Source organism: Ostrinia nubilalis, chromosome 8, assembly GCF_963855985.1.
Source record: "Ostrinia nubilalis chromosome 8, ilOstNubi1.1, whole genome shotgun sequence".
Taxonomy (NCBI): Eukaryota; Metazoa; Arthropoda; class Insecta; order Lepidoptera; family Crambidae; genus Ostrinia; species Ostrinia nubilalis.
In genome coordinates, this window is record NC_087095.1 from 4,639,631 (window position 1) to 4,664,012 (window position 24,382).

At 37.0% G+C, this 24,382-nt stretch overlaps 4 protein-coding genes across 4 annotated transcripts in view; 3 read left to right on the forward strand and 1 right to left on the reverse strand.

Annotated features, from left to right (window-relative positions):
- Positions 1-285: 285 nt before the first annotated feature.
- Positions 286-4,306, reverse strand: LOC135073768 (proliferation-associated protein 2G4). The gene is made up of 8 exons (XM_063967939.1): positions 4,165-4,306; positions 3,724-3,958; positions 3,386-3,539; positions 2,900-3,121; positions 2,503-2,595; positions 2,108-2,221; positions 1,713-1,859; positions 286-1,377 (listed from the first exon to the last, which is right to left on the reverse strand). Exons 1-8 carry the CDS (start codon positions 4,247-4,249, stop codon positions 1,288-1,290), a joined length of 1,140 nt encoding a protein of 379 aa, XP_063824009.1. The 5' UTR covers positions 4,250-4,306; the 3' UTR covers positions 286-1,287.
- Positions 4,307-4,961: 655 nt separating this feature from the next.
- LOC135074124 (UPF0415 protein C7orf25 homolog) lies at positions 4,962-7,046 on the forward strand. The gene is made up of 8 exons (XM_063968430.1): positions 4,962-5,237; positions 5,403-5,586; positions 5,674-5,810; positions 5,904-6,082; positions 6,159-6,370; positions 6,468-6,602; positions 6,692-6,834; positions 6,919-7,046. The coding sequence occupies exons 1-8, from the start codon at positions 5,085-5,087 to the stop codon at positions 7,000-7,002; spliced, it is 1,227 nt and encodes a 408-aa protein (XP_063824500.1). The 5' UTR covers positions 4,962-5,084; the 3' UTR covers positions 7,003-7,046.
- Positions 7,047-7,338: 292 nt separating this feature from the next.
- Positions 7,339-15,369, forward strand: LOC135073770 (DNA polymerase theta). The gene is made up of 9 exons (XM_063967941.1): positions 7,339-9,600; positions 9,675-9,799; positions 9,879-11,974; positions 12,053-12,236; positions 12,471-12,652; positions 12,797-12,966; positions 13,247-13,571; positions 13,925-14,189; positions 14,908-15,369. Exons 1-9 carry the CDS (start codon positions 7,463-7,465, stop codon positions 15,195-15,197), a joined length of 5,775 nt encoding a protein of 1,924 aa, XP_063824011.1. The 5' UTR covers positions 7,339-7,462; the 3' UTR covers positions 15,198-15,369.
- A 907-nt stretch (positions 15,370-16,276) lies between these two features.
- Positions 16,277-24,382, forward strand: part of LOC135074146 (tubby-related protein 4) — a 54,839-nt gene continuing 46,733 nt past the window's right edge. The window contains exons 1-2 of the mRNA XM_063968453.1: positions 16,277-16,504; positions 21,171-21,335. Coding sequence (XP_063824523.1) covers positions 16,409-16,504; positions 21,171-21,335 — 261 coding nt within the window. The 5' untranslated portion in view covers positions 16,277-16,408. The remainder of the gene's footprint in view (positions 16,505-21,170; positions 21,336-24,382) is intronic.

Below are 24,382 nucleotides of genomic sequence, written 5' to 3' on the forward strand. Positions count from 1 at the left end.
TCAGATGTAAGGCCTGCTATACACGGACAGCCTGAAGCAGTTAGTGTCGGCAGCTTCAAGCTGCGATTACATAGCAAACTATGGAAACAGTTGTAACTGCTCGAGCAGTTATGTGTATGTGTGTACGTAGTGTATTGTAGTTTGCTATGCAGTCGCAGTTTGAAGCTGTCGGATACTAGCTGCTTCAAGCTGTCCGTGTATGGCGGGCCTAAAGCTCTCTCTAGCAGCTAGGACTTGCTAAGTGGTTACCAACCAAGAGGTTCTTTTTAGTAAAATAAAACAAACTTTTACAAAAACAGCCCACAACTGTGGCACAATTTGATTGTATTTCTTTGCTCAGTGTCACTTTTTACAACTTTTCCTAGTAGATATTATTTTAACATAGTGTAGCCAGCTCCACAAATATGTTCACATACAATTCAAAAACTATTTCCAGAATCAGTTTTGAGCAGAATTTGTATGTTATAGATTTAAAAAATTTATATTTGTGCAGTTGACTCAACTGTCATTGGACTCATTAGAATCAGGAGAAATATTAGTCTCCTGGGAGTAATTACCAGTAAAATCAACAAGATGCCTACTTTAAAAATTGGCCACGTTTACATTCTCAAAAAACTGTGTCAATACAAAGATACATTACATTGAGACAAATTGAGATAGCACAGACATACAATATGAAAGGATTTTGTGCACGTCACAATGTTTAAAATACAAACATGTCACAAGGTAATGGCTCGCTTTAGTTAGGATTTTATTAAAAAAAGATTATGCTTTTTACAATATTAATTAGTGCTAATTATGACAACTTCACCATGAGAGGAATCTAAAATGAAGTTTTATGTACATTAAGTAGTTATTAATTCATTGCTACTGAAACAAAACATTAAAATTAGCGTAGTTTGCAGGTTGAGATGACTGAAATGTTTATTTTCAGTATTTATACTATATAACAATGTATCAGCACACATTCCTTTGCAGAAACAAACTATTGCTTGTCAAAACTCACATACGAAAAGGCGTAATTTGTACATCATAAATCATCTAATACAATCAACATTCAATTTAATTTATTTAGAACACAAATGTGCCAATTTAATGGAATTGGTTTTGAAATCAAAGAGCTGTATACAATAATATTAACTACCAATTCTACTACAGCACACAAAATATAATCTCAGTATGCAGCTCTGTGATTTAGCAAAACATTTGAAGTATTGCTGGTTTCATATCCACTAAAGGGAGGTTGAGAAAAGCCAATTTCAATTGTAAGGTCAGTTGTAGTCCATGCTAGGCAACCGTTTCTGTCTCCATGGGCTCTTCAGCACCAGTTTTCTTTTTCTTCTTCTTGTTCGACTTCGCAGAGGAGTTGAGTAGGGACTGAAAATAAAAATAGATAGATCAGTAAAAATAAATGACCATCATAATCTATAAAAATCACAAAAATTAGAATTTTTACATTTGTTGTAATTGTTCAAACCAAAATGTAATTGAAATACAAACTGGCTCAAAAAAATCACAATTTCTATACCCTGTGCTTGTCCATAGCACACTATTGTTAAATGTGCTATGAAATATTATCAGGGACATAACAATCAAGTGCCTTTGGCATAAAAAATAAATTGAAGAAGTTACTGAAAACATACATCCTCAGCAAATGCCAATTCTGCAGGTATAAAAAAACTGTACCATGCAATTATGAGTTATCTACTTACATTGAGTTCAGGGTCCTTGATGGTGCGATCGCTCTTGCACTGGCTCTTGTCGAATGGCAGGCCGGTGATGCGGTGCGTCCCGCTGGGAAGCAGTAGCGCCGTGAACTTGAACTGCGCTACTAGCTCGCCGGGCCGTTCATACAACACCTGGAAAAATACAGCTAAGGTCAATATGTGTCAACCTTTTTTAGAACTTGTCTTTGGAAAGCTGTATGCATAGTTGACTATTTTCGTACTTTTACAGTTGGCCTTATGCTTACTCACTAGTAGTTTACTACTTATTATTATTATGTAGTTTGTTGTTTACTTCTTACTCACTATTGACTAATCAAATGTTTACCATATTTTATTGCTTTGATTGAAGGATTATTATTAGTACACAATATAAATATTACCTGGAAAGGCTCAATGAGTTTGTGGTTTACACATTCAACAACTCCCAGCCTGGCACTGGTCTCCTTGTCAAAACTGCGAAGGTTAAATGGCATGTTGCCATGCTTGTTGCGAACCTAGAACAAAACAATAAATCTTATAAAGCATTATTTATAGCAACACCACAGCCTGTCACACTCAATCATGTAATTGGAACAACATTAACATATAATTTAATAGCATTTACAAAGGTGTTGTAAAATTCTATACCAATACACTACAGAAATGTATTGGTTCAAACAGATTACTTTATTCTACCCAACACTTGAAAGACAAAGCTATGATAACTTTATCATAAGAATTTAGTTTGGGTATTTGGTTATATCAACAAATGAGTAAACATTATATCAATACTGACCTCACTGTAGAACATTCTTGACGCCTTCAATTTCAACTGATATACCTCATCAGTTTTTTTGTATATTGTACACCTTGTATCCATTTCACGACCCTGAAAAACATTTCACTATAGCTTTACATTTTTGGCAAATTTGAAATAGTGGTTAGTCATAATTTTGGACAAAAATTGTCAGTGAATAAAAACCAGAATGCTATTATAACATGCTAGTTCAGTTTTCACTAGTTTATATCCCCTGAGTACTGCCAAGCACGATATTTATAATCACACTTGGAAAGAATTCAGGGTTTATTATTGAAAAACAATTACAAATATTGTGCAACTCGATAAAGTGAACAAATCAGAGATTAAGATATAGGTCTTACAGACAATAAATCAATGTAATCTATCAACTTACCACACCCTCTCCAGTGGAAATAAGCACATCCATTGCGTAAACTTCGTAAGTCTCCATAGTGGCCTTTTCATGTTCCTTACGTTGTGCCTCTGATGGGTTTTGAATGATGCTCTTCTCTCCATCGATGCGGAACTGTTTGAGTTGGTGTGAGAGCATGCCCTCAATAGGCTTGCAACCATATTCTGCACTGATCTTTTGGACTACATCAGTGACTGCATAGTTCTATAAAATAATGGTTTGCAATTACTAAAGAGAAAGTTCTGTTGTTTGACACAGTACTGGTAAACAAGTAAATAAATTGTAAACATGTAGTAACTCGAGATCTTCATTTGTACAACAAATACAAATGTTCAAAAGTGTTTCTTTGTTGTTCCCTGTGCTTGTACCGGTACCACCAGGATAAGGTGGTACAGGAAAGATTCAGGGACAAGCAGTGTGTCTAATAAAAATGGAGATGATATTTTAGCAATGGAATGCTTACTTTACCTCATTTCCAGGTCGTAGCAACCTCAATGCAGCTTCACTAGCGTAATGGGCAGCCAAAAGGACATCAGCTGCTTTGCCTGTCACCTCGCCACCTCCCACCGACACGGTGTGGGCCACCACAGCAATGAAACCATCGATGTGTGCTCCAAGGTCACTGAAATAGTGATTGTCCAAATTAACAAAGGACTCTTTACTAGTTCTATTCAGAGTGGTTGATGGCATATGATGTCAGGAATTTGCATCAAAACCTTGAACTTCACTATCGGGCCAGTTTTTTTGTGATGACGGTTATAACCACGTCAGTGTTTAGGAACGAGGAGATAGTCTACTCTACTTACATCTTAGCCAGATCACCTTGTTTCAGGATGTAGTCAGTTTCACTTGGAATGGGCGAGAAGTGACAAATACAGTTGTTCACAGACACGCATGTAGAGAACGCGATGCCTTTTTTGGAGTCCTTCTCCTTCTTGAAAACTTTATTAGTCTCATCTAAGATTAACTTGTCTCCAAATTCGCAAATTTCTCGAGCTGAAGCTTCGGGAACACATTTTTCGATAACTTGCTCCAAAACACCTGTAATAGGATGATAGATATTATGAGACACACGCTTTTATGTCATCACAGTAGCGTCAGTAGCGATTTAGTAAAGCCTTCTAAACGCGGCACCGCATGGCGATGACACGCGTCCAAAACCATTTCATCGACGTACTACACCGAAGTCCAAATCCCAAGTTCTGCTACATTGTCCTGATTGATACCACATTTGCAAATTAACTTACGATTCACAATTTGTCCCGCTAGCTTGTACTTGGTCACAACCAAGTCCTCCGCGATAGTTTTTTCCACTTCTTTATCGTCAGCCATTTCTCAAAATCGTGGTTTGGTTAGGAACTCCTCACTGATTGGGTGATCAGATGTCAGTCACGTGACCGGAACAACAAATTTATAAAAATGGCGGGTAAAATTTCAATGAATTAAAATATGAAATTCTAGGAAAATGTTCAAATTTTTTAAGTCCAAGAACTATATCTTTTAGACTTACACTAAATAAATTTTCTTCGGGTGAAAGCTATTTTCTTTAGAAAAATAATTAAAATGAAATTAAAATAATACTCATGACATATTATTTTAACGTTCGATTATGCCACAGATGCATTAAGGGCTAACAATATGAATTGTTGCAAGCCACGACACGACACATAGTGAAAACAGTGATCATCCGATGATCCGTTATTCCGATGATCAATGATCATCAATCACACATCAGTCGCGAATTTAAAGAAAGAAAGAAAACATATACTCAGGGCCCCGATTACGCTAATTTTTAATGTCTCCAATACAGACTCCAATCAGAGAATCCGTATCGCAGAATCGAAGAAATCGAAGAAGCGCGTCTGTATTGGAGACGTTAAAAATTAGCGTAATCGGGGCACAGGCATCGTATTCGTCGTCGGATTTTCATAGCTCAATCTCATTGAGCTCAATCATATTTGTAAAATGTCTTTGGCGCCATCAGCTGATTGTCAAAAAAAAAACATACAAGCTGTCATTGTCAGTGTCAGATCAGTCCATAAAAAATCCATTTTCATCGTGATTTTCATCAAGTTTGATTTTTTATCGCATGCATTTTCATGTTAATTACAGAACGCGAGATAGTTAAATTTTATTTTAAAATTGTCATAGTTCATTTAAAAATACCATGACAAATTCAACTGAAGAGTTGATGTGCATGTTGGAAGAAAAAATAAAGTTCGGTGATGATCTCATGGTGCAACTGGAATCGGTACAAAACATTGATGGTGTGATGAAATTACAAAGAAAGATTCGGCAAGAAATTATATTTCTGAAAAGGGTATGCATTAAAGTAATTTATTCAACGTCGTATACTGTTACATATTATTATATTTTTAATTAAAAAAATTATAACAAAACACACTTTGTCCGACGCTATTCTGTTAAATAACACTCATGCTATAATATTTATTTCAAAAACCTACTATTATTACCTTTTTTATAGTTACTGAAGTCCAAGAAAGTAAAGATTGAACAGCTGTCTTGTTCAAATCTAAGGCACTTGGGTGCAATGGTGGATTGTGCACTGAGGCCAGGAGTGGTGGCTGTTTGCAAAGTTTTCCACATTGATGATGAAAGTAAGCTGTTAATCGACATAATCAGTGATGAAGGAAAAACCTGGACCAAAGGTAAAAATGTGAAATTGTAAAAAATTAAATTTATAATAAGTGTGTATAAATTTGTAAATATCTAATATTCAAATGTCTGTTTTATAGTTATTGCCCGGAACCCCAAGTCCCTTACTGCCCTGAGTACTGGCAAGGCTTCTTATGGTGCCCGCTCTATATTAGATCAAGCTGAAGATTATTTACTATGTGCCAGCTTGTATCCTTGCATGTATAAGCCACCAAAGGTAAATTATTTCATATAGTTAATTAATCTTTTTTTTATTAATTTATGAATGTCCATGTTGAGTTTCTAACACATCAAATTATGAATGTTTCAGGTGATATTTGAATTTACTAGTGGAATTGAAGAAAGCTTGGCCAACAAACTTAAGACAGCAGGAGTCCTTGTGAAAGGTGATATTCTGCCAGATTCTCATGATTATGATGAAGATGATGACAATTCATGGAGTTCAGATCAAAGTGATGATGATGAGTCAAATTATAGAGAACTACCAAGGTAACTATAAAATACCTGTGAATCTGGTATTTGAATTTCATTACTATTTGTTATCATTAAAACTTTTTTATTTCAGAGAAAACAACACAGTGGAAACCATGTCACAGAGCATCCATGATCATTCAGAAATAGACACACTAAACCTAGATGTTACTGCAATGATGGCATATGTGAGTAATATGACGAATGGGCACTGTAATTATGTTTTCAAACAAGAAGTTTTAACACAGCAATCTGCTTGGGAGGCAGAGAGACCTGTAAAGCCTGTACTGGAAAGATTATTTGAAGGTAACATTACCTTGTACAATGATAACACTTCTTTTTAAATAAATATTACTTTACTAAAAGAAAAGATGATAAGAATAATAATTAATAACCATTTCAGGTAAAACCTTAGTCTGCTGCAAAACAGCTTGGGATGATTTTGAGAAAATAATTAATAATTTAGGAGGTGATATGGAAAAGAAGAGAACAGCAGAACTGAAAGAAATGGTCAAAGTTTTTCCAGATGATTATGGAGGTAAATAAAATGTATCCATCTCTGACCTTGTGTGTGACTATGATAATTATAATGTGTTGGTTTGTTTTAATACATAATTGGGATTTCAGGTTCAGATGACTACCCCAGGCAAAATCTCAAAGTTAGAGGTCATGTCCGGTTAAGATCGAAAATTATTTTTAATTTTGGACATAGAATTAAAGCCCTAACTGTATCTGCAAATGAAGGATTTGTAAGAGCTGCACTTCAGCAGGTAAAATAATGATCAAAAGTAGAAATATCTTTTATTTTTAACTTGATTAGAAACTTGTTACTGATTTTTTTTTAATTATTTCAGGGTGTAACATATGCCTCGTTTATTCACGAGTCACGAGCTCTTACGGAAGGAAAGGAAAAAACTGCCGCCCAGATTTTATTATAGAAGATATACTTATAAATCTAATAAACAGCATTTTAATTCATTAATTGGTGAAGTTTTATTTAACTGAGTGACTGTGCTAAAATATTGAAAACAGCCTTATTTAAACTGGAGCCTTTATTATTTATTTATTTATTTCGAGTAGTCAAAAAAGACATGTATATGGGCTTTATTACCCACGCTCAGTTATTACCCTAGTCTTAAATTCTCGTTGCCCCTTGCTGTTTTTTTTTCTGGGACATAGAAAAAAAAAGATATCTGAGAGTTGCATAGATATGGATATCTGTGGAGAGTTGTGATGACAGTGACATTTGAGGAAGTTTGTTTTGAAAGTTTTTCTCGTGTTGTTTGTGATTGTGAATTTGTGCTTTCTTCTCCGTAATATTGGCAACTGTTTGCTGTTAAATTTAATTATTTATTTATACAGCATGTTCTTTTCAACTAAAAACAACAATCTATTGTGATGGCGAAAATTGAAGACGAAGTTTTGGATTCACAACTTCTTACAGAGAATATCGGAGTTCTACAGAATTGTTTCGATAACTCTTTTAGTTTTACACATCATTCTATAATCACGGTAAAAGAATATTTAGCCGATGATCAAGATGTAAATTCATCCAAAGGTTTAAACGTAACAAGCAAGAAAAATAATACATCAACTCTTTCTACAACACAAGGGTTAGACACTACTCGAAATAATGCAAATAGTATTAATTCGCAAATACTAGAATCGAAAGAAATTAGTAAAAAGTTGAAGGATTGGGGGCTGCCCAAAGAAATAACTCAAAAATATGAACTTAAGGGTATCAGAGAAATGTTTGAATGGCAAGTATCCTGTTTGGGTAATCCCAAAGTTCTCATGGAGTGTTGTAATCTTGTGTACTCTGCACCCACCTCTGCTGGCAAAACACTTGTTGCAGAGCTGATAACCATAAAAACCATTTTGGAGCGCCAGAAAAAGGTAATTATAATTCTGCCTTTTGTTTCCATAGTGAGAGAAAAAATGTTTTATTTGCAAGACATACTGTCTAGTTCTGGTATAAGAGTAGAAGGCTTTATGGGATCACAGTCTCCACCGGGAGGGTTGCAAGCTGTTCATATAGCCATTTGCACAATTGAAAAAGCAAATAGCTTGGTTAATAGACTTTTAGACGATGGAAGCATATCTGAGCTGGGCGCTGTCATTGTTGATGAGCTGCACCTGCTAGGAGACCCACAGCGTGGCTACATATTGGAGCTCCTGTTGACTAAGGTGAGGTATGTATCAACTAAGTTTGATGACACTCATATTCAAATTGTTGGTATGTCAGCAACACTACCCAATTTGGAAGTCTTGGCAAACTGGCTAGATGCTGAACTATTTATAACACAGTTCAGACCCATTCCTCTTGATGAGTATTGCTTAGTGGGCAATAAATACTATAACAAATCTGGAGAATTAGTCAGCTCTCAGGCCTTAACATTGGCATCAACTGATAGTGATTATGTATTAAAAATTTGCTTAGATACAATTAGTGAGGGCTGTTCTGTGCTAATATTCTGTATGACTAAAAACAGATGTGAAAATTTGGCCCAGAGCATTGCTTCTTCATTTTACAAGCTTGGATCCTCAGGCAATGAAATGGGATTGATACTGAGAAATCAATTGAAATCTGAAAATATTCTGGAAGTTTTAGAACAACTCAAAAATTGTCCTGTGAGCTTAGATCATGTACTAAAGAGTACCATTTCTTTTGGAGTTGCATATCACCATGCTGGACTCACTTTTGATGAGAGAGACATCATTGAAGGAGGGTTCAAATCAGGGGCAATACGAATCTTGGTTGCCACTTCCACCTTGAGTTCTGGAGTAAACTTACCAGCAAGAAAAGTTATTATAAGAACACCAGTCTTCCAAAGACAACCTATAAATATTTTGACTTACAAACAAATGATTGGGAGGGCTGGAAGAATGGGAAAGGATACAAAGGGTGAAAGTATCCTGGTATGTACTGAAGCAGAGAAAAAGGTAGGATTTGGTCTCATGATGGGTGCATTAGAGCCTGTCAAAAGTTGTATTGAAAGTGAAGACAAGTTTATGAGAGCAGTTCTGGAAATGATTGCTAGTCAAGTAGTGTGTACTAAGGATGAATTGGACTTGTATTCTAAGTGTACCTTACTATTTACTCAGCAAGAAGAAGTGAAGTCACAAAACTCTTTGTTAGATAACACACTGAAGGAGTTGCAGAATTTTGAATTAGTGAGGACACAGAAGGAAGAAGATGAAATAAGATATGTGGCTACACCTTTAGGTAAAGCATGTCTTTCATCATCTATGGCTCCAAATGATGGCTTGTCTTTGTTCTGTGAGCTGCAGAAGGCTCGTCAGTGCCTGGTGCTGGAAACTGACTTACATCTCGTTTACCTGGTAACACCATACAGTGTCAGCTACCAATGGGGAGAAATAGACTGGCTACATTTGTTAACCTTGTGGGAATCATTAACTAAAGCCATGAAGAGAGTTGGGGAACTAGTTGGAGTGCAAGAGAGCTTTATTATACGCTGTTTGAGAGGAGGGAAAAAATTGGATAATTCTCAAAATAAACTGAATATTCACAAGAGGTAAGCTCAAGCCTTATGCTATTGTCATACCTTTATCATTCAAATATAAATCTATTATGCTCATTATTTTTTAGGTTTTATACAGCCCTAGCTTTACAAGATTTGGTAAATGAAGTTCCATTATCAGAAGTTGCAGCAAAGTTCCAATGTGCTCGTGGACTTCTACAGAGTTTGCAGCAAGCAGCAGCCACATTTGCAGGTATGTAAATAAATTATTGCAAAAAATGTAGTCTACAAAATTTTTTATAACATTTCTATAGCAAAATATATTATTCTAGGTATGGTCACAGCATTTTGTCGTCAGTTAGGATGGAAGAATATGGAAATGTTGATATCGCAATTCCAGGATCGCTTGCATTTCGGGATACATTCAGAACTACTTGAGCTAATGAAATTGCCATCTTTAAATGGTATTAGAGCGCGTAGCCTCTTCGATTCTGGTTTTGAAACGATATCTAGCATTGCTTCAGCTGATAGCAATAAAATAGAAAATGCTCTTCATAAGGCAGTACCATTTCAAAGTGAAAAAGAACGCGACGGGGATGATAGTGAAGATATTAGGAAACGAAACAAAATGAAAAATATATGGATTACGGGTTGCTGCGCTATGACAGCTAAACAAGCCGCCGAAAACCTTATAAAAGAAGCTAGGAAATATTTAGAATATGAACTTGGTGTAAGTGACATCAAATGGGATAAAAATAACTCGGAAGATAAGAAGGAAATTGAGGAAAGTCAAATTGCGCGCAAGGAAAACAGTGAAGAACAAAATACTTCCCAATCACATTGTAATCTAAATGTTGATAGGAATATTGAAGTTACTAAACAAGTCGTTGAAGATAACAAAACTCCTAAATCAGACGATCGTAATAATGTTAACAATGAACCAATTAGTGAAAAAGCTGATGAAAAAATAGAAATTAAAAATAATTCAAATAACCCTATAAAAATAAATAGAACAGCAGTTAAGTCTCACATTAAGGCAGAGGACAGTATAAATATAACTGAAAAACCAATTATTAACAATAATCTGAATAGTATTAGTGCTGATGAAACAATAGATATTAAAAACAAAAATAATTCAAATAACTCTATGACGATAGATGGAATAGTAGTTAACTCTCATACTAAAGCAGATGATAGCACAATTATTAAAGAAGAACCAATAACTAAATTCCCAGAAAATGCTATGAATTCCATGAAACGCAATAAATCGGATACTAATGATATTGTTTGGGATTCATTAAACTTTACAGAGGCAATGGTTGGCACGTCAAAATTCACCAACAACATCTTTTCCCCCAATATTAGTTTTGGTGATGTTGAAGATAAACCCCACATTGAATTTAAAAGTCCCATGTCTTCTAAAATGACATCAGTTAAGGATATTAGCCTTTTCTCGTCTGATGGTGATAATTCAAGTTTATTTGAAGATAGTTTGCCTTTAGATATGATCCCAAGTAAATTACTTGACAATGAAGAAGTAGATGGTCAGGTATCAGCTCCAAAGAAACAGGCAACTGACTACACTAACCTGAACTCAAATACTATTTTACAAGCATTTAAAACTACGATTATAGAAATTGAAGACGACGAAGACATAAAATTAGTATACGATGACGAAAGAAAGACTTCGAATGAATTCGATGTAGGTTTCAATGCTACTGCTGATATTGAAGTTATTGACACTCAAGAAATCAAAGAAGTGTCAGTTAAAAAGCAGTACATTAGCCCTTTTAAACGCGTTGCTAACACAAAAAATGAGTTGCAACCCAAAGCCAAGAAAATCAAAAAAGAAGTTAACCAATTATTGTCAGTTAATACTGACTTCAAATCTAATTCAAATTTACCTCACCCTGTGATAAAGAGAGCCAAATCAAAGAAAATCATGACAAGTTTTGAAAAACAGACATTTAATGTGTTCATACTTAGAGAGGGAGACATATCAGACAACCTACACATTTTTGATAAACTTCACACAGCCTCTATTTACCTAGATGTGCAAAGCCCTATTTCTGGAACTAATGAAATAATCGGCAGTAAATTTTTTAAACAATCTAAGGCATTGGAATCATGTAAAGATGAAACATCGAAAGATAAAACAAGTATAAAAAGTATAACTGTGTGTTACGGATCAGATGTATGCGTGTTATTAGATTTAACATCAATAAGTGGCACATTGCTTAGTGTAAAGCAACAAATAGGCAGAACATTAAAAAGGAACAATATGAATTGGAAAGTTTTGTCTCTACAGTCTATATTTGTTCCTATCAAGCGATATTTTGGCGTCGAATTGCCGGCTTCGAGTATCGACATATCCTTATTAGAATGGTTGATCGACAGCGATGAAAAACCACGAAGTATATTTTATCTGGTAAGTTCAATGAAATATAATCACGTAGTTGAAAAAACACGTCAATAAAAAAGTTACTAAATATTTTACATTTTGCAGGCCAAAAAATACTGCGATATCGACATACCATCAATTCCAATACGTGTGAATAACATTGAGAAGAAATACAAGAATTTAGAATCGAATGTGGACTTATGTCTAAGAACTTGGTTTATATGGAATATTGCTGAAAAGCAAAATGGTTTTATACTGAAACAATACCAAAATGTGCTGGACGCAATAGGTAATTAAATCATACGATTGTACTCTAATCATAATTATGCCACAGTGCTATCGCCTATCAGCTTTTACAGGTCTTATGCAATCTAGCCTTAGCTTTGACTACATGAATGGCTTGCTCGTGACACCCGGGTTCTATAATCGTACCCTGCGCCACGAATTTCATATATCATGATATGCTTAATTTTATAACAGACCTATTCATGAACAATGCGTTCTTACATATTTACTCCTTCAGGTACAGAAACTCAAATCGCGAAGATTTTATCTAATTGCGAATTCTTCGGTCTGACTGTCGACAAGGCCCTCGCGTCCCAACTCTTGATTGATGTGAGAAATTCTCAAGAAACTCTTCACAAGAAAGCTTTTAAAATTTGCGGGTATCATTTCAACTTTAACTCGTCTAAAGACGTCGCCAAGGTAACTTTTCCTGTCATACCTAATGTACGTCATTAATCATCCATTTTTAAGTTATTTTAGATGGCGTATTGATGCCATTGATATGATTCTGAATTTGATTTGATTAGTTCCTAAGTATAGGATAATGTTTAGATTTTCTTGCAGGTATTAGGAATTTATAAGGGACGTAAAGTAAGCACCAAAAAGAGCGTGTTGACGTCACACAACAGTCCAATGTCGAGTATTATAATATACTGGAGGAAATTGAATTCTATATTGACAAAGACACTTTACCCGCTCACTGAGAAGGCTTGCATTTACAGCGAAGGAGATAGGTATACATTTTTAAATTGTTAAAAGTTATCTGTTAGCTCATAGCCAATTATTTTGTAGAATGGATGTAAAGACTTTAATATCTCATGAAACAGGCCAAAAACTATATTTATCATAGACCAGTAGTAAATTGTCATTTTTATAACCTGTCAAAAGGCGACTCTCCTATAGTTTTTTTATGCTAAAGAGGAGCTATGACGATACTAGTCAGCGATACCTAATTCTTTGTATTAACGAACCGCGACGTTCAGTTTGCAAATGTTTTTCGTGCTTGTATTCCAGAATAAACCCTTCTTACACAATGTACACCTGCACCGGCCGGGTCAGTATGCACGAGCCTAATCTACAAAACGTGCCGCGGACGTTCTTCATTCCTATGCAGTACTTGTCCGACGATGACGTCACGGATGACGTGGTAGAGTTCAACTGTAGGAACATATTCAAGGCGGCACCGGGGTACGTGCTAGTGTCAGCTGACTACTGCCAGCTAGAGATGAGGATATTGACGCACTATAGCGAGGATCCTGTGCTGACTAAGATCATGAGCTCGGATGTTGACGTGTTTAAGTCCATAGCAGCGTCGTGGAGTAGCGTGCCTGAAGAAGAGGTAAGGCTCTTCGTTATTAATTTTGTCTTAATGGTCGAGTCACTGTCAATAAATTAGTGACAAACCTAATTTGCTGTCAATTAAAGCCCTTGGTTATGTCTTAAAAATATCATTAGATCTCTGTAGTTCTTTGGTCAGTTGTAAGTTTCCGTAAAAATAAAATTTACCGTACTCTCTTTTGTCTGTGCTTGCACCCAGTCTGACGTCACACTATATGAGCGGCATGAGCGTCCGATACAGGGTTCAAATAACTACCAATATCAGTAGCAGTATACATGATCTGTAACGATGTTAGTAAGACGGCATAAGTATAACTGCCTTCAACTGTACACTACCATTTTTTAAAAATATAGGTGGACGACGACCTCCGTCAAAAAGCCAAGCAGCTCTGCTACGGTATTCTCTACGGCATGGGCAATAAGACCCTATCAACTCACCTCGACGTCTCCGAAATGGAGGCAGCAGTGTTCATGGACACCTTCTACAAGACCTACCCTTCCATCAAGCAGTTCACGCTGGCAGTCATCGAGGAGTGTAAGAAGAAGGGATACGTGGAAACCCTGATGAAGCGACGGAGGTATTTGCCGGACATTAACAGCTCGATCCCTTCGAAAAGAAGTAAGTTGTAGTTGTTTGATTGTTGATAGTGTACCTTGTAGTTAGTGGTAGATGTAGTAGTAGTAGTAAAAGTTATGCGTGAGCAACGAATGCCGTGTTGAAATGCCAGTTCGGTTCTAAACGTAATATCAAAGATATAGTTTTCTGTACGAAGCTAGTTAAAAGACTCGCCAAACAAAAGCGCGCATAACAAAGCATAAATAAGTTACGATTTATGTGCGTACTACGATTTCCATAAAAATAGCTTTACAAAACCGTATTTATTACTATAGATCTAGGTCTTAACTAAGTCATTGCCCGAGGTAGGGGGCGGCACGGGAGGGTGTCTTTGTGAGGGTCAAACGTTAGCGAGTCTTCAGAGGTGGAATTGTGTAAAGCCATCGTAATCATTTGACATTCATAACGTACGATAAAGTCAGTTAAACAAAGCGTTTGACAGAATAATCGTACGTTATGAACTGTCAAATGATAACGATTGCTTTACACAATTCCACCTTAGATTTGTATGCTCTGTGACATCATAATATGTCAATGTCACCTGACATACCTGTCGCTCCCATACCTCAGGCACAAACTTAATTAACTATAGTTTTGACTGTCTATCGTAAAAGAAATCTAATAAACCAGTCTACACAATTTCATTTAACTTCTACGTCATATGCCTACGCGCATCTTACGTAAATTACCCATCAATTCGTGACGTGCGTAAATCTTGTAGGTTCAGCGGAGCGACAGGCAGTAAACACGACCATCCAAGGCTCTGCAGCCGATATAGCAAAAGCGGCCATGTGCGCTATAGACACTCGCACAGACAAAGACCTCCGAAAACCGCGACACATCCTACAAATGCACGACGAACTCATCTACGAAGTACCTGAAACAAACAAGCAAATCTTCATTTCTATTATTAAAGAAGTGATGGAAAACACAGTACAGTTAAAAGTGCCTCTACCAGTCAAAGTGAAGGCTGGTTACACATGGGGAAGTTTGCAAGAGATGCAAGTGTGAATCATCAACACGAAGAAGTGTGAAATTCCAACATTTAGTCGTTTATATCTTTTCTGTGATATGGAAATCAGTCTGGCCATCGATTATGTGATGTTTTAGCTTACTTTAGTTTTAAGTATTTTTGTATGTTTATAGATTTTACATTTGTCATAATTAAATTATTTCGTATTTATATGTCTGTGTGTCATTCTCCAGTACTAGTTTAGTTTTGGTTTTAGTTAGCTTTTCGCTTTTTTATGTAGATGAATAAAACGGCAAACTTCATTTGTGTATATTTATGATAATTAATTTCGAAATTGGTCATGTTCTTTACATTGGGTAGAGCAGACATTACATGTTTTGATTTTTAACAATAAAACTTTTACTTTCTTAGTTAATTTGAAGTAACTATCTGACTAATACACATACTAGTACATTATTAATTTTCGTAATTAAAAATATTGTTTAAGCTATGATTTTCACAAAAACTCGACCGCAAGTGTAGTGAAGGTAACGATGACAAAAGTACTGCAGCACCGTAAACCCTTGCCAAAATTAAAATAGCACGGTTTATCGTGAACATTTGTTTGAATTCCAAATGTTGGCAAGTGCGCCCAATAGTGTCAGTGTGTTATCGTGTTCTTGGCGAAAAAAGTAAGCATTGAAGCAATATTTATATAGGTAGATAATTATTAGCTATCGCAAAAATATTAAAAAGTTATAGCGTTCAGCATATCACCGTATTTTGACTTAGTAAATCAGTAATTCAGTTCTAATAACATTTTCATTTGAACTAAGTACCTATATATCTCATACACAGCTTTATTGCGTTTGTAATTGTAGCACTAAATAACATCTAAGCAATAAAGCGTGCACAATAAATGCAGGGTTAATTAATTCCCGCCGTGCAAGGTGCATAGCTGCGATAATGTTCAGTCACGTAACTTTCGTATCGTAGCGCCACAGAGCGTTGGTTGTCGGTGTTTTCCGTGGGGTTTCCCGCGCGCGGGCTAGAGGGCGCCGTGTGCGCGCGCCGCGCAATCAATACCTGCGCCCGGCCGTCCCGAAGGCTCGCTGTCACGTCACACGCCACCCTACAAGCCGCTGCCGCGCACTACCAATGTCCGCTCGCTCGTAACATGTCCCCTCTGGCACAGCTCGCCGACCCGAGCCACGCGCGTGTCTCAGTGAAAATGGCCACCCGCAACTGAGTGCTAACTGAAGCAGCGAAGATGCATCTCCATTTCGAGAGAAACGTTAACGCTAAGTGCGATTGCACGATACTGTCGCTGTCATGGATGGGCAAGGTCCCCGACGAACTGCCAGAGGTGAGAATTTATTTATTTATCATTATTATCTATCTAATACCTACATCTACTTTTTGAATGAATGAATAACACGCGTGAATTACCCGAGTCCAGTTACATGAAAGCATCGCCACAGTCATTTCTAGTCCTATTAAGACCGATGTCATTATTTTTAAGGTAATTGTTCGTATTGGCCGCTGCGATACAAGCTTTCCTGCTTAGTGCAGAGACCGCCAGAATAATTTGTACAATGTGACATCTTTTAGTAATAAATACTTTTTTACTTTACTTTATTTTAATTGTAGATGGCTTGTGATTGGTTGCACGCATCTCGCGTTTGTGACAAATGTTTGTTAAAGTTATAATCACGATACCTACTCACGATATTATGTAATTTGTCGCTTGTAACACAATTTTGTTAATCATGAAAACTGAAGGTGATGTTATTCTTTTAGAATTAATAGAAACATCGTTGAAATATGTTAATTTTATTCAGAGCTTTCATAGTCTTTACGATTGCGACTCTATCATAGAGAAAACATAAAATAATTAAATTAGTAAAAGTCTATCTATACTCTAACAAATCGAATGTTGTTAACATAAATTAGAAATAGATTTTAAACAAAATTGATTTTTGGGCATTATTTATCTCATTATCTTCATAATAATGATTATTAGTGCTCTAACTGAAACCGAATACCGTAGCGCGTTCAGTAAACAGGCCCCGTAGCTCGTAGCCCGCAGGCTACAGGTTGGGAGCAATTTGCCGCGGCCATCAAGCCACGTAAGGCCCGATTGCCTCCGAAACCTGCGGCACATTATTACACTGCATTAAATTTCCATTTCTCCTCCACGCAGATTGAAAGCGATTTGCCGCGCGTGGAATAGTAGTTGGTTGTAACTTGTAGGCGGCGGGTAGTGCCTCCGCTATACTAATCTGCGTAACGGACCTTCTGAAGGGAGCGAGGGCTGCCATTCAATTAACTTTCCTTCACTCAACACAACTTTTGACCTATTTGCTTCCATTTCCACGTCCGACACCGACCGCCTCGTAATAATGCACACTTTTTCGTTTACAAAAGAACTATGAAGGGAATGCGGCGTATTGCGGATTTTTCCCACCTTTTGTTTTTGCGAGACACCTCGGCCACAGAACAGACGTGATTGCCATTATGTATGAGCTCAAACATTCATTGTCTTCGCTCCGTATTGTGTCGAAGATGACATAATTTTGCGAGAGCTGTTTGTTTTATCATACAAAGACTAAAAGGCTAAAACATTCGCAAAGCCTTTCTCTATCATGCCTAAACGAATCTCAATTCATGGACTTCATTTTATTGCTAAGTAAACACCTAGCGTTCCCAAAAGAACGCAAATTATGTTGGTACTAATTGATTATTCTGCCAAGTAATCGTAAGAACCACGATACTTGTTTTCCTTTTATTTGTAGAATTGGTAAACATAATTCATATACCAATACCGCGAGATATTATTATCTCTACGAATATGTTATTTCTCAAATAATGGAGGCGTCTTTTCTATTAGTGTATCGAAAAAAAGTAAATTATAAAATAGTTTTTCGAAAACTATGTCATTACGACGCATATAGGTAGGCAGGTAGTATGCCAATGATGAACTTACATAAGTTCACATTGCCTAGATTCAAATCCGATTAATGCTTCCATTTGTGTTCAGCTCTACATAATCTACATTATACAAGCTGTTAGCACACCGCACTATAGGCTTATCTCCACTAATCACTGCCTATGCACAATAGTAACTATTCTGGGGACATACATGATGTTCTGGTTACTCAAAAACTCAGTATCAGCTAAACTCATAAGAAATGTCTTCTGAATTCAGTGTAAAATACTATCGATGTATGTACTGAAGTTCAGCTTCTTATTTGTTCTAGCTAGAACATTTATTACTTTTATTAAAATACGTTTAAGGTCAATAGCTAGCTAGCACGGAAGTCGCAAGTTAATCATCGCACTAGTTAAGCAAAAAATTATATTGTAATAAACGCGTAGTAAGTAAATGTATTAACTTAGTTAAAACCAATATAATTTGTACTGAACAGAGACCAAAGAATGAATCGAGATAATTTAGTTCGCGTCCATTGACACGAGTTGTGACATGAATAGTGTCTTAGGACACCCTGTATACAATCAGAGATGTATCTGAACAGTATAATATGACAGTGATGCCCATTATAGCTGAGTTTAGCCGGTCCATTAGTGCTGGTCAAATGGTCACGTCGCGCTGCGGCCTCTCGCCCGGCTTCGTCCGTCCCAATTAACGAACTCCATTCAAACGAGCCCTCTTGTACCTCCTAATTTCATTGTTTTCATTTAAATTAGGAGACAGAAGAATACAATCCGCGAATACTAAATATAGGGAAGTGGAATGAGAAATAAACTTTATATTCACGAATCCTAATTATAGGGAAGTGAAACGTGCTCAAAGTTGCAGGGGCGAGCTGTATTCCTGTCAGGCATTTCAGACACATACTGTATCTAATTAGTGGCTTCGGGGAAAACATGCAACAGCGACAACTCGGTCGTGATTCCCGAGTCGTGAAATTGAGTTCTGGGGAAATCAGAAAATTAGTTCAGGTGCTAGGTACGGAAGCGGCACAGTTCTAGTTTCGATGTTAATTTGGTTCCGAAGGTGGTAATTATTACTTATATCTTTTGGCGCTATAAATACAAAACAATGACAACAATGTCCAAAAACGATTGCCTAACAATTTATTTCAGTAAGGTGCTTAGGTATAAATCTTTATTTTACTTTTGTTTTTCCGATATTTTTCTTCGTTTTGTTTTAAATACTAAATAAATATTTTAGTAGCTCAGTTGAATAAAATCTCAACAATGAAACGGCAACTGTAAGCAACTTCATTAATAATTCTCTAGTTAAGTAAGATGTCTTACTGCGAAACAAAAATCTCTAGCTAATGTTTATGGGCGCGGGCGTAAAGGTTATAAAAGCAATTCTCGCAGCGACATTGTTGGCTTTTTGCGGCGTAACTACGCAGTCCCATAAACCTGTTGCTTGAGAGCGTTAGTGGTAAGAAATCAGTGTTAATTGGAGGCGATGGACGGATTACAGCCGATGCTGGTAATATCTGGCTAATTGCCAATTCGCCTTCGATCTCCGGTCAGCCCGGACGGAGGACGGCCCGTCACCCCCGTATATTTCGAGTGCAATCACGATCGCTTCCTGAGTAACGAATTGCATCCGATAGGATTATGTAGTCGAGATAAGCTTGAAAAGTCACTGAAAATTTGAATTTGAAATGGCATAATGAAAACTTTGCATAAAAGCCTACAACTATGATTTAGGTGTGAATAAAATCACGATATTTTCAAGTCAAATATTGATTCAAAAGAATTTGATATTTAAAAACTTAATCCCCACAAGGTTCTATTGAAACTGATAACAAAGTTCAAGTGGCAAGAAAGTATGAAGTCACCGCTTTTATATTATGGAAATGTGAACCCTTGCAAGTTTGTATAGCCTATAACTTTTTACATTACCTAAAGCCGTTCGTCCTTTAAGCTAGTTTCCCCGTTTCCGATAGAATATTAAAGTACGCGATGCATTTATTTCCGTTTCAAATGTAATAAAAAATCGTAGCAACTTCGTAGCTCGTAGCAACTTTATTGCGCGTACTTCTGAATAAAATCTGATTTAACTTTTGATGTTTCGTTAGATTCTTATGAGGAAGCATAATGTTAGTGGCTTAATTGAAATTCAAGGAATAATAGTACCTTTGTACTTCTTACATAACAATTTAGTTTGATGATGGATGACTAAGTAACGATGACCTGCTCTACATAGTCGCAAATATGGTTTTATTGGGCCTCAATAAACTCCATAGACTCGAGGGTTCAATAAATCACACTTCCTAGTAACCAATTAATTCCACACTGTATAATAGGCCCCTCAAACCAGCACAGATAAAATGAGAGCAGCGTTCAAAGTAATTTGCCATTAATTGTAGGCTCAAGTCGGCGAGGGCCTAAATTACTGTACTAAATATCCTTTATAAGAGACTTACCTGTCTTACGCCTATTTAGCTAAACTCGTTATTGTTTCTGCGGTTTATTTACTTTATAGTTACTTTGTAAAGTAGTAGGTATATTTACTTTATAGTTACTTTGTAAAGTAATACCTATACTTAATGTTTTGATTACTTGAAAATCATATTACTGTGTTTTGAGTGTGTGAGAAACATTGATAAACGTGACAACCAAAAGCAACTCATTATTTAGGGCTAGTTTCACATAGTCGTGTGGTAGAGACATTTATGCACAATAAAGAACATATCCATAGGGTAACGTATGTAGTTTTTTTTTCAAATCCAAACAACTTCATTACAGCGACACCATTCTAGCCATGAATTATTATGTAAGAACCTTTGTGTACCATCATGGAGCAATAAAGAATTTGAAAAAGAAAAAGAAAGAAAGACTTTTCAACTGGCTGAAATTTCGACATTCAGTACTGCTGAAATTCAAAGCAAAGGGAAAAGCTTTCCCTTGTCATTGCCAAACAATCGAACCTAGCCTTATTCTGATTGATGTTAAAGTTGCTTTTAATTCTAATCCATGTAATTTGCTTATAATATGTAAACAGGAATAAGTTTTAATGTACTAATAACACTTGGTAATCTGTACAGGAGGAGGGCTGGAAGCTGAACCGCAACAACTACTACCAGGAGGGCTGGCTGGCGACAGGCAACGTGCGCGGCGTCGTCGGCGTGACGTTCACGTCGTCGCACGCGCGTCGGCCGCACGAGCTGCCCCTGCGCACAAACTATAACCTGCGTGGGCATCGCTCTGACGTGAGTTAATCATCATTATCATCATCACCTTCATCATCATCAGGGCAACGTGCGCGGCGTCGTCGGCGTGACGTTCACGTCGTCCCTCGCACGCCGGCCACACGAGCTGCCACTGCGCACCAACTATAATCTTCGTGGGCACCGTTCTGATGTGAGTCAATCATCATTATCATCATCACCTTCATCATCGTCAGGGCAACGTGCGCGGCGTCGTCGGCGTGACGTTCACGTCGTCTCACGCACGCCGGCCGCATGAGCTGCCTCTGCGCACCAACTACAATCTACGCGGGCACCTCTCTGACGTGAATCTATAGGCCGCCTTCATCATCCATCATTATCAGGGCGCGTCGTCTATAGGCGACCTAACCAATCATCGTCAGGGCAACGTGCGCGGCGTCGTCGGCGTGACGTTCACGTCGTCGCACGCGCGTCGGCCGCACGAGCTGCCCCTGCGCACCAACTACAACCTGCGTGGGCATCGCTCTGACGTGAGTTAATCATCATTATCATCATCACCTTCATCATCATCGTGGAAACATGCGCGGTGTCGTCGGCGTGACGTTCACGTCGTCGCACGCGCGTCGGCCGCACGAGCTGCCCCTGCGCACAAACTATAATCTTCGCGGGCACCGTTCTGACGTGAGTGCGCAAATCATCATTATCTTATCATTATCCTCCACTCCAGGAGCAGGACCCGCTCTAATTTCTCCATCGTCATCATTAGGTAATTTAGTTTCCACTGCAGGAGCACGACCCCCTCTAATTTCATCATTATCTTTGGTAATTTAGTTTCAACTCTCCACTACAGGAGCACGGGTTGTGCTCTAATTTACCATAGGCAAATAGAGGATCCCTTACTGACCACACGGATTGGGGAGCCCTAATGTTTAGATATTGCTTCCTTAGTCTACTCGTACATCCGTGCAAACAGTGGACCTTATTATGATAACTACTAAATACCAACTTGGCCCGCTAGTCGGTGTCACGTTTGCGTTGTGAGTCGTCACACTCGCAGTGCATTCGCGGCAATAACAGTACAGTCAGAACTGTCAGTTAAAATGACCACGATTATAGGTTGTTAAATGGAAAAATTAACTGTTTGCTCTGGACGTCAACCGTAAGTATTTATTCTTGCATCGCGTGAGCTGTAATAATCATGATGTAAGACTTCATGAACTGACATAGTATGAGCGACAGGCACGGTTCGATTGACTCTCCGTGCCCTCTGAAACACGGAATTAATTTCCATATCGATATACTACGAAGTCTGAAATGTCCTAACCACATTTTCTGCCTTTCATGGTCGAAATGTAAAATTTCAACGATACGATATACAGTCAGAACTTTCCCGGATATTTTCCAGGGAACAACCTAATATTGCCTTCGTGTACTTATTTCCTCATGTTTTCCTCAAGCAATCTCTTCGAAGACGGCTTGAGCTCTGTTTAACTGAATATATTCAGGACTTGGAGATCGAACACACGTTATTACATTTTCCCTATTCTCTGCCATTTGTATTTATAGCTTGTCGATTTGTAACTATGAAATTATAATACCTAACAGGAAAGTACCTAACTCTACAAAACCGCTAATCTGATATTTCTAGAAGTAAAGTGTGTTAAGTATTTGATAATGAAAACCTCAACTTAATCTCTCACTCAACTATATCTACAATAAGTACGTATAATCTGTAGACTTTCTTAATATTATTATTTTACGATATTTATAGAATAAAAGCTTTTAGATGTAAAACCAATGGCAGATCAAAGAGATTTCTAAGAAAATATCGCTTAAATGGGCGCTCTACAGACAGACTCTAGTATTTTTCTGAGAGCTTGCTTTGTTAAAACGGGTTTCTATTAATTTTAGATCATTGTTGTCGAAGAAATAAAGGAGTGGTATTAGAGTGCTTTCACGAATCATTTCTATCGTCGTCTGAATTGTGAAAGTAAACATTATTTCTTATTGAATTAGGTTTATATTGATTATTTCCTAGGTAGAATCCTTGCTAATAAAAGTAATGGTCTCCTTCCCACTTTGACTCAATGGCTGTCTATTACTAAGGGCCCTCTTGAAGTACAAGTGCCTTCTTCAATACAAAGGAGCCTTGTAGGAACCGAAACATCTTACGTTTCGATACGGAAAAGATAAATAAATAAACGTTTGCGCATACAAAAAGTTTAAAATTTTATTTAATTCTACTCGCAATTAATAAATTTCTCAATTAGATAAGCTTCTAGCAGGCCTATAATTAAATTTAAAAATTTACACCTACATTACTATTTAAATATTGCCGTGAATAAATCTTACTTAATCACGAATTTTCTTTTTGCATCCAATTCTGAAATACTGATTGATTTATTCGTTCACTTACCCTGAAACAGTTTTCTGCTTGTTACATTTTTATTGGAAATTTCGTCTAACAGAAGGGACGAAATCCGTCGCTGTCCTTTCCAAATATTCGATGATTGGTGAATTCTAAGAATCTTTTTTTTAAAAGAGTAGGTACTCTTAATAATATCGCTATGTTAGCCTATCTACGTACAAAATCCTATATTAAATCTGTAAGTCCAAGTTTTTTAGTATTCTTGTTTCACAGGACCTCCTTTTTGGGCTCGCGTGATTTCCTGTCCTACAAACCCGTCTTATTAGTACTTTGCCAGTTTGAGGTTGAAGCTCTTTGTTCTCTGAATCATTGCCCTTCGATTATAAAATGCCTATAAATAATTCGAATAACATCTCAACATAAGGCATTCCGATTTCTTTGAATGTGTGTGTGAAATTCAATGTATCACCAGTATCACTCTACTTTGAAGTTTGAAGTAACTGTTTGAGTAACCAAATGTATACTTTACTGACTGATTGAATCAATATTTTAACATTGGGCGTATTTGTATACTCGCAACATGTGACTTTGTTTGGTAAACATCAATGTGAACTTCTCATTAGTACGAACTATTTGTTTGATTTGAGTCTGCTCAACAAATATGTTATATGTTGTGTTTGCTTAAAGATAGGTATACCTACATATTGATTAATTGTATTAA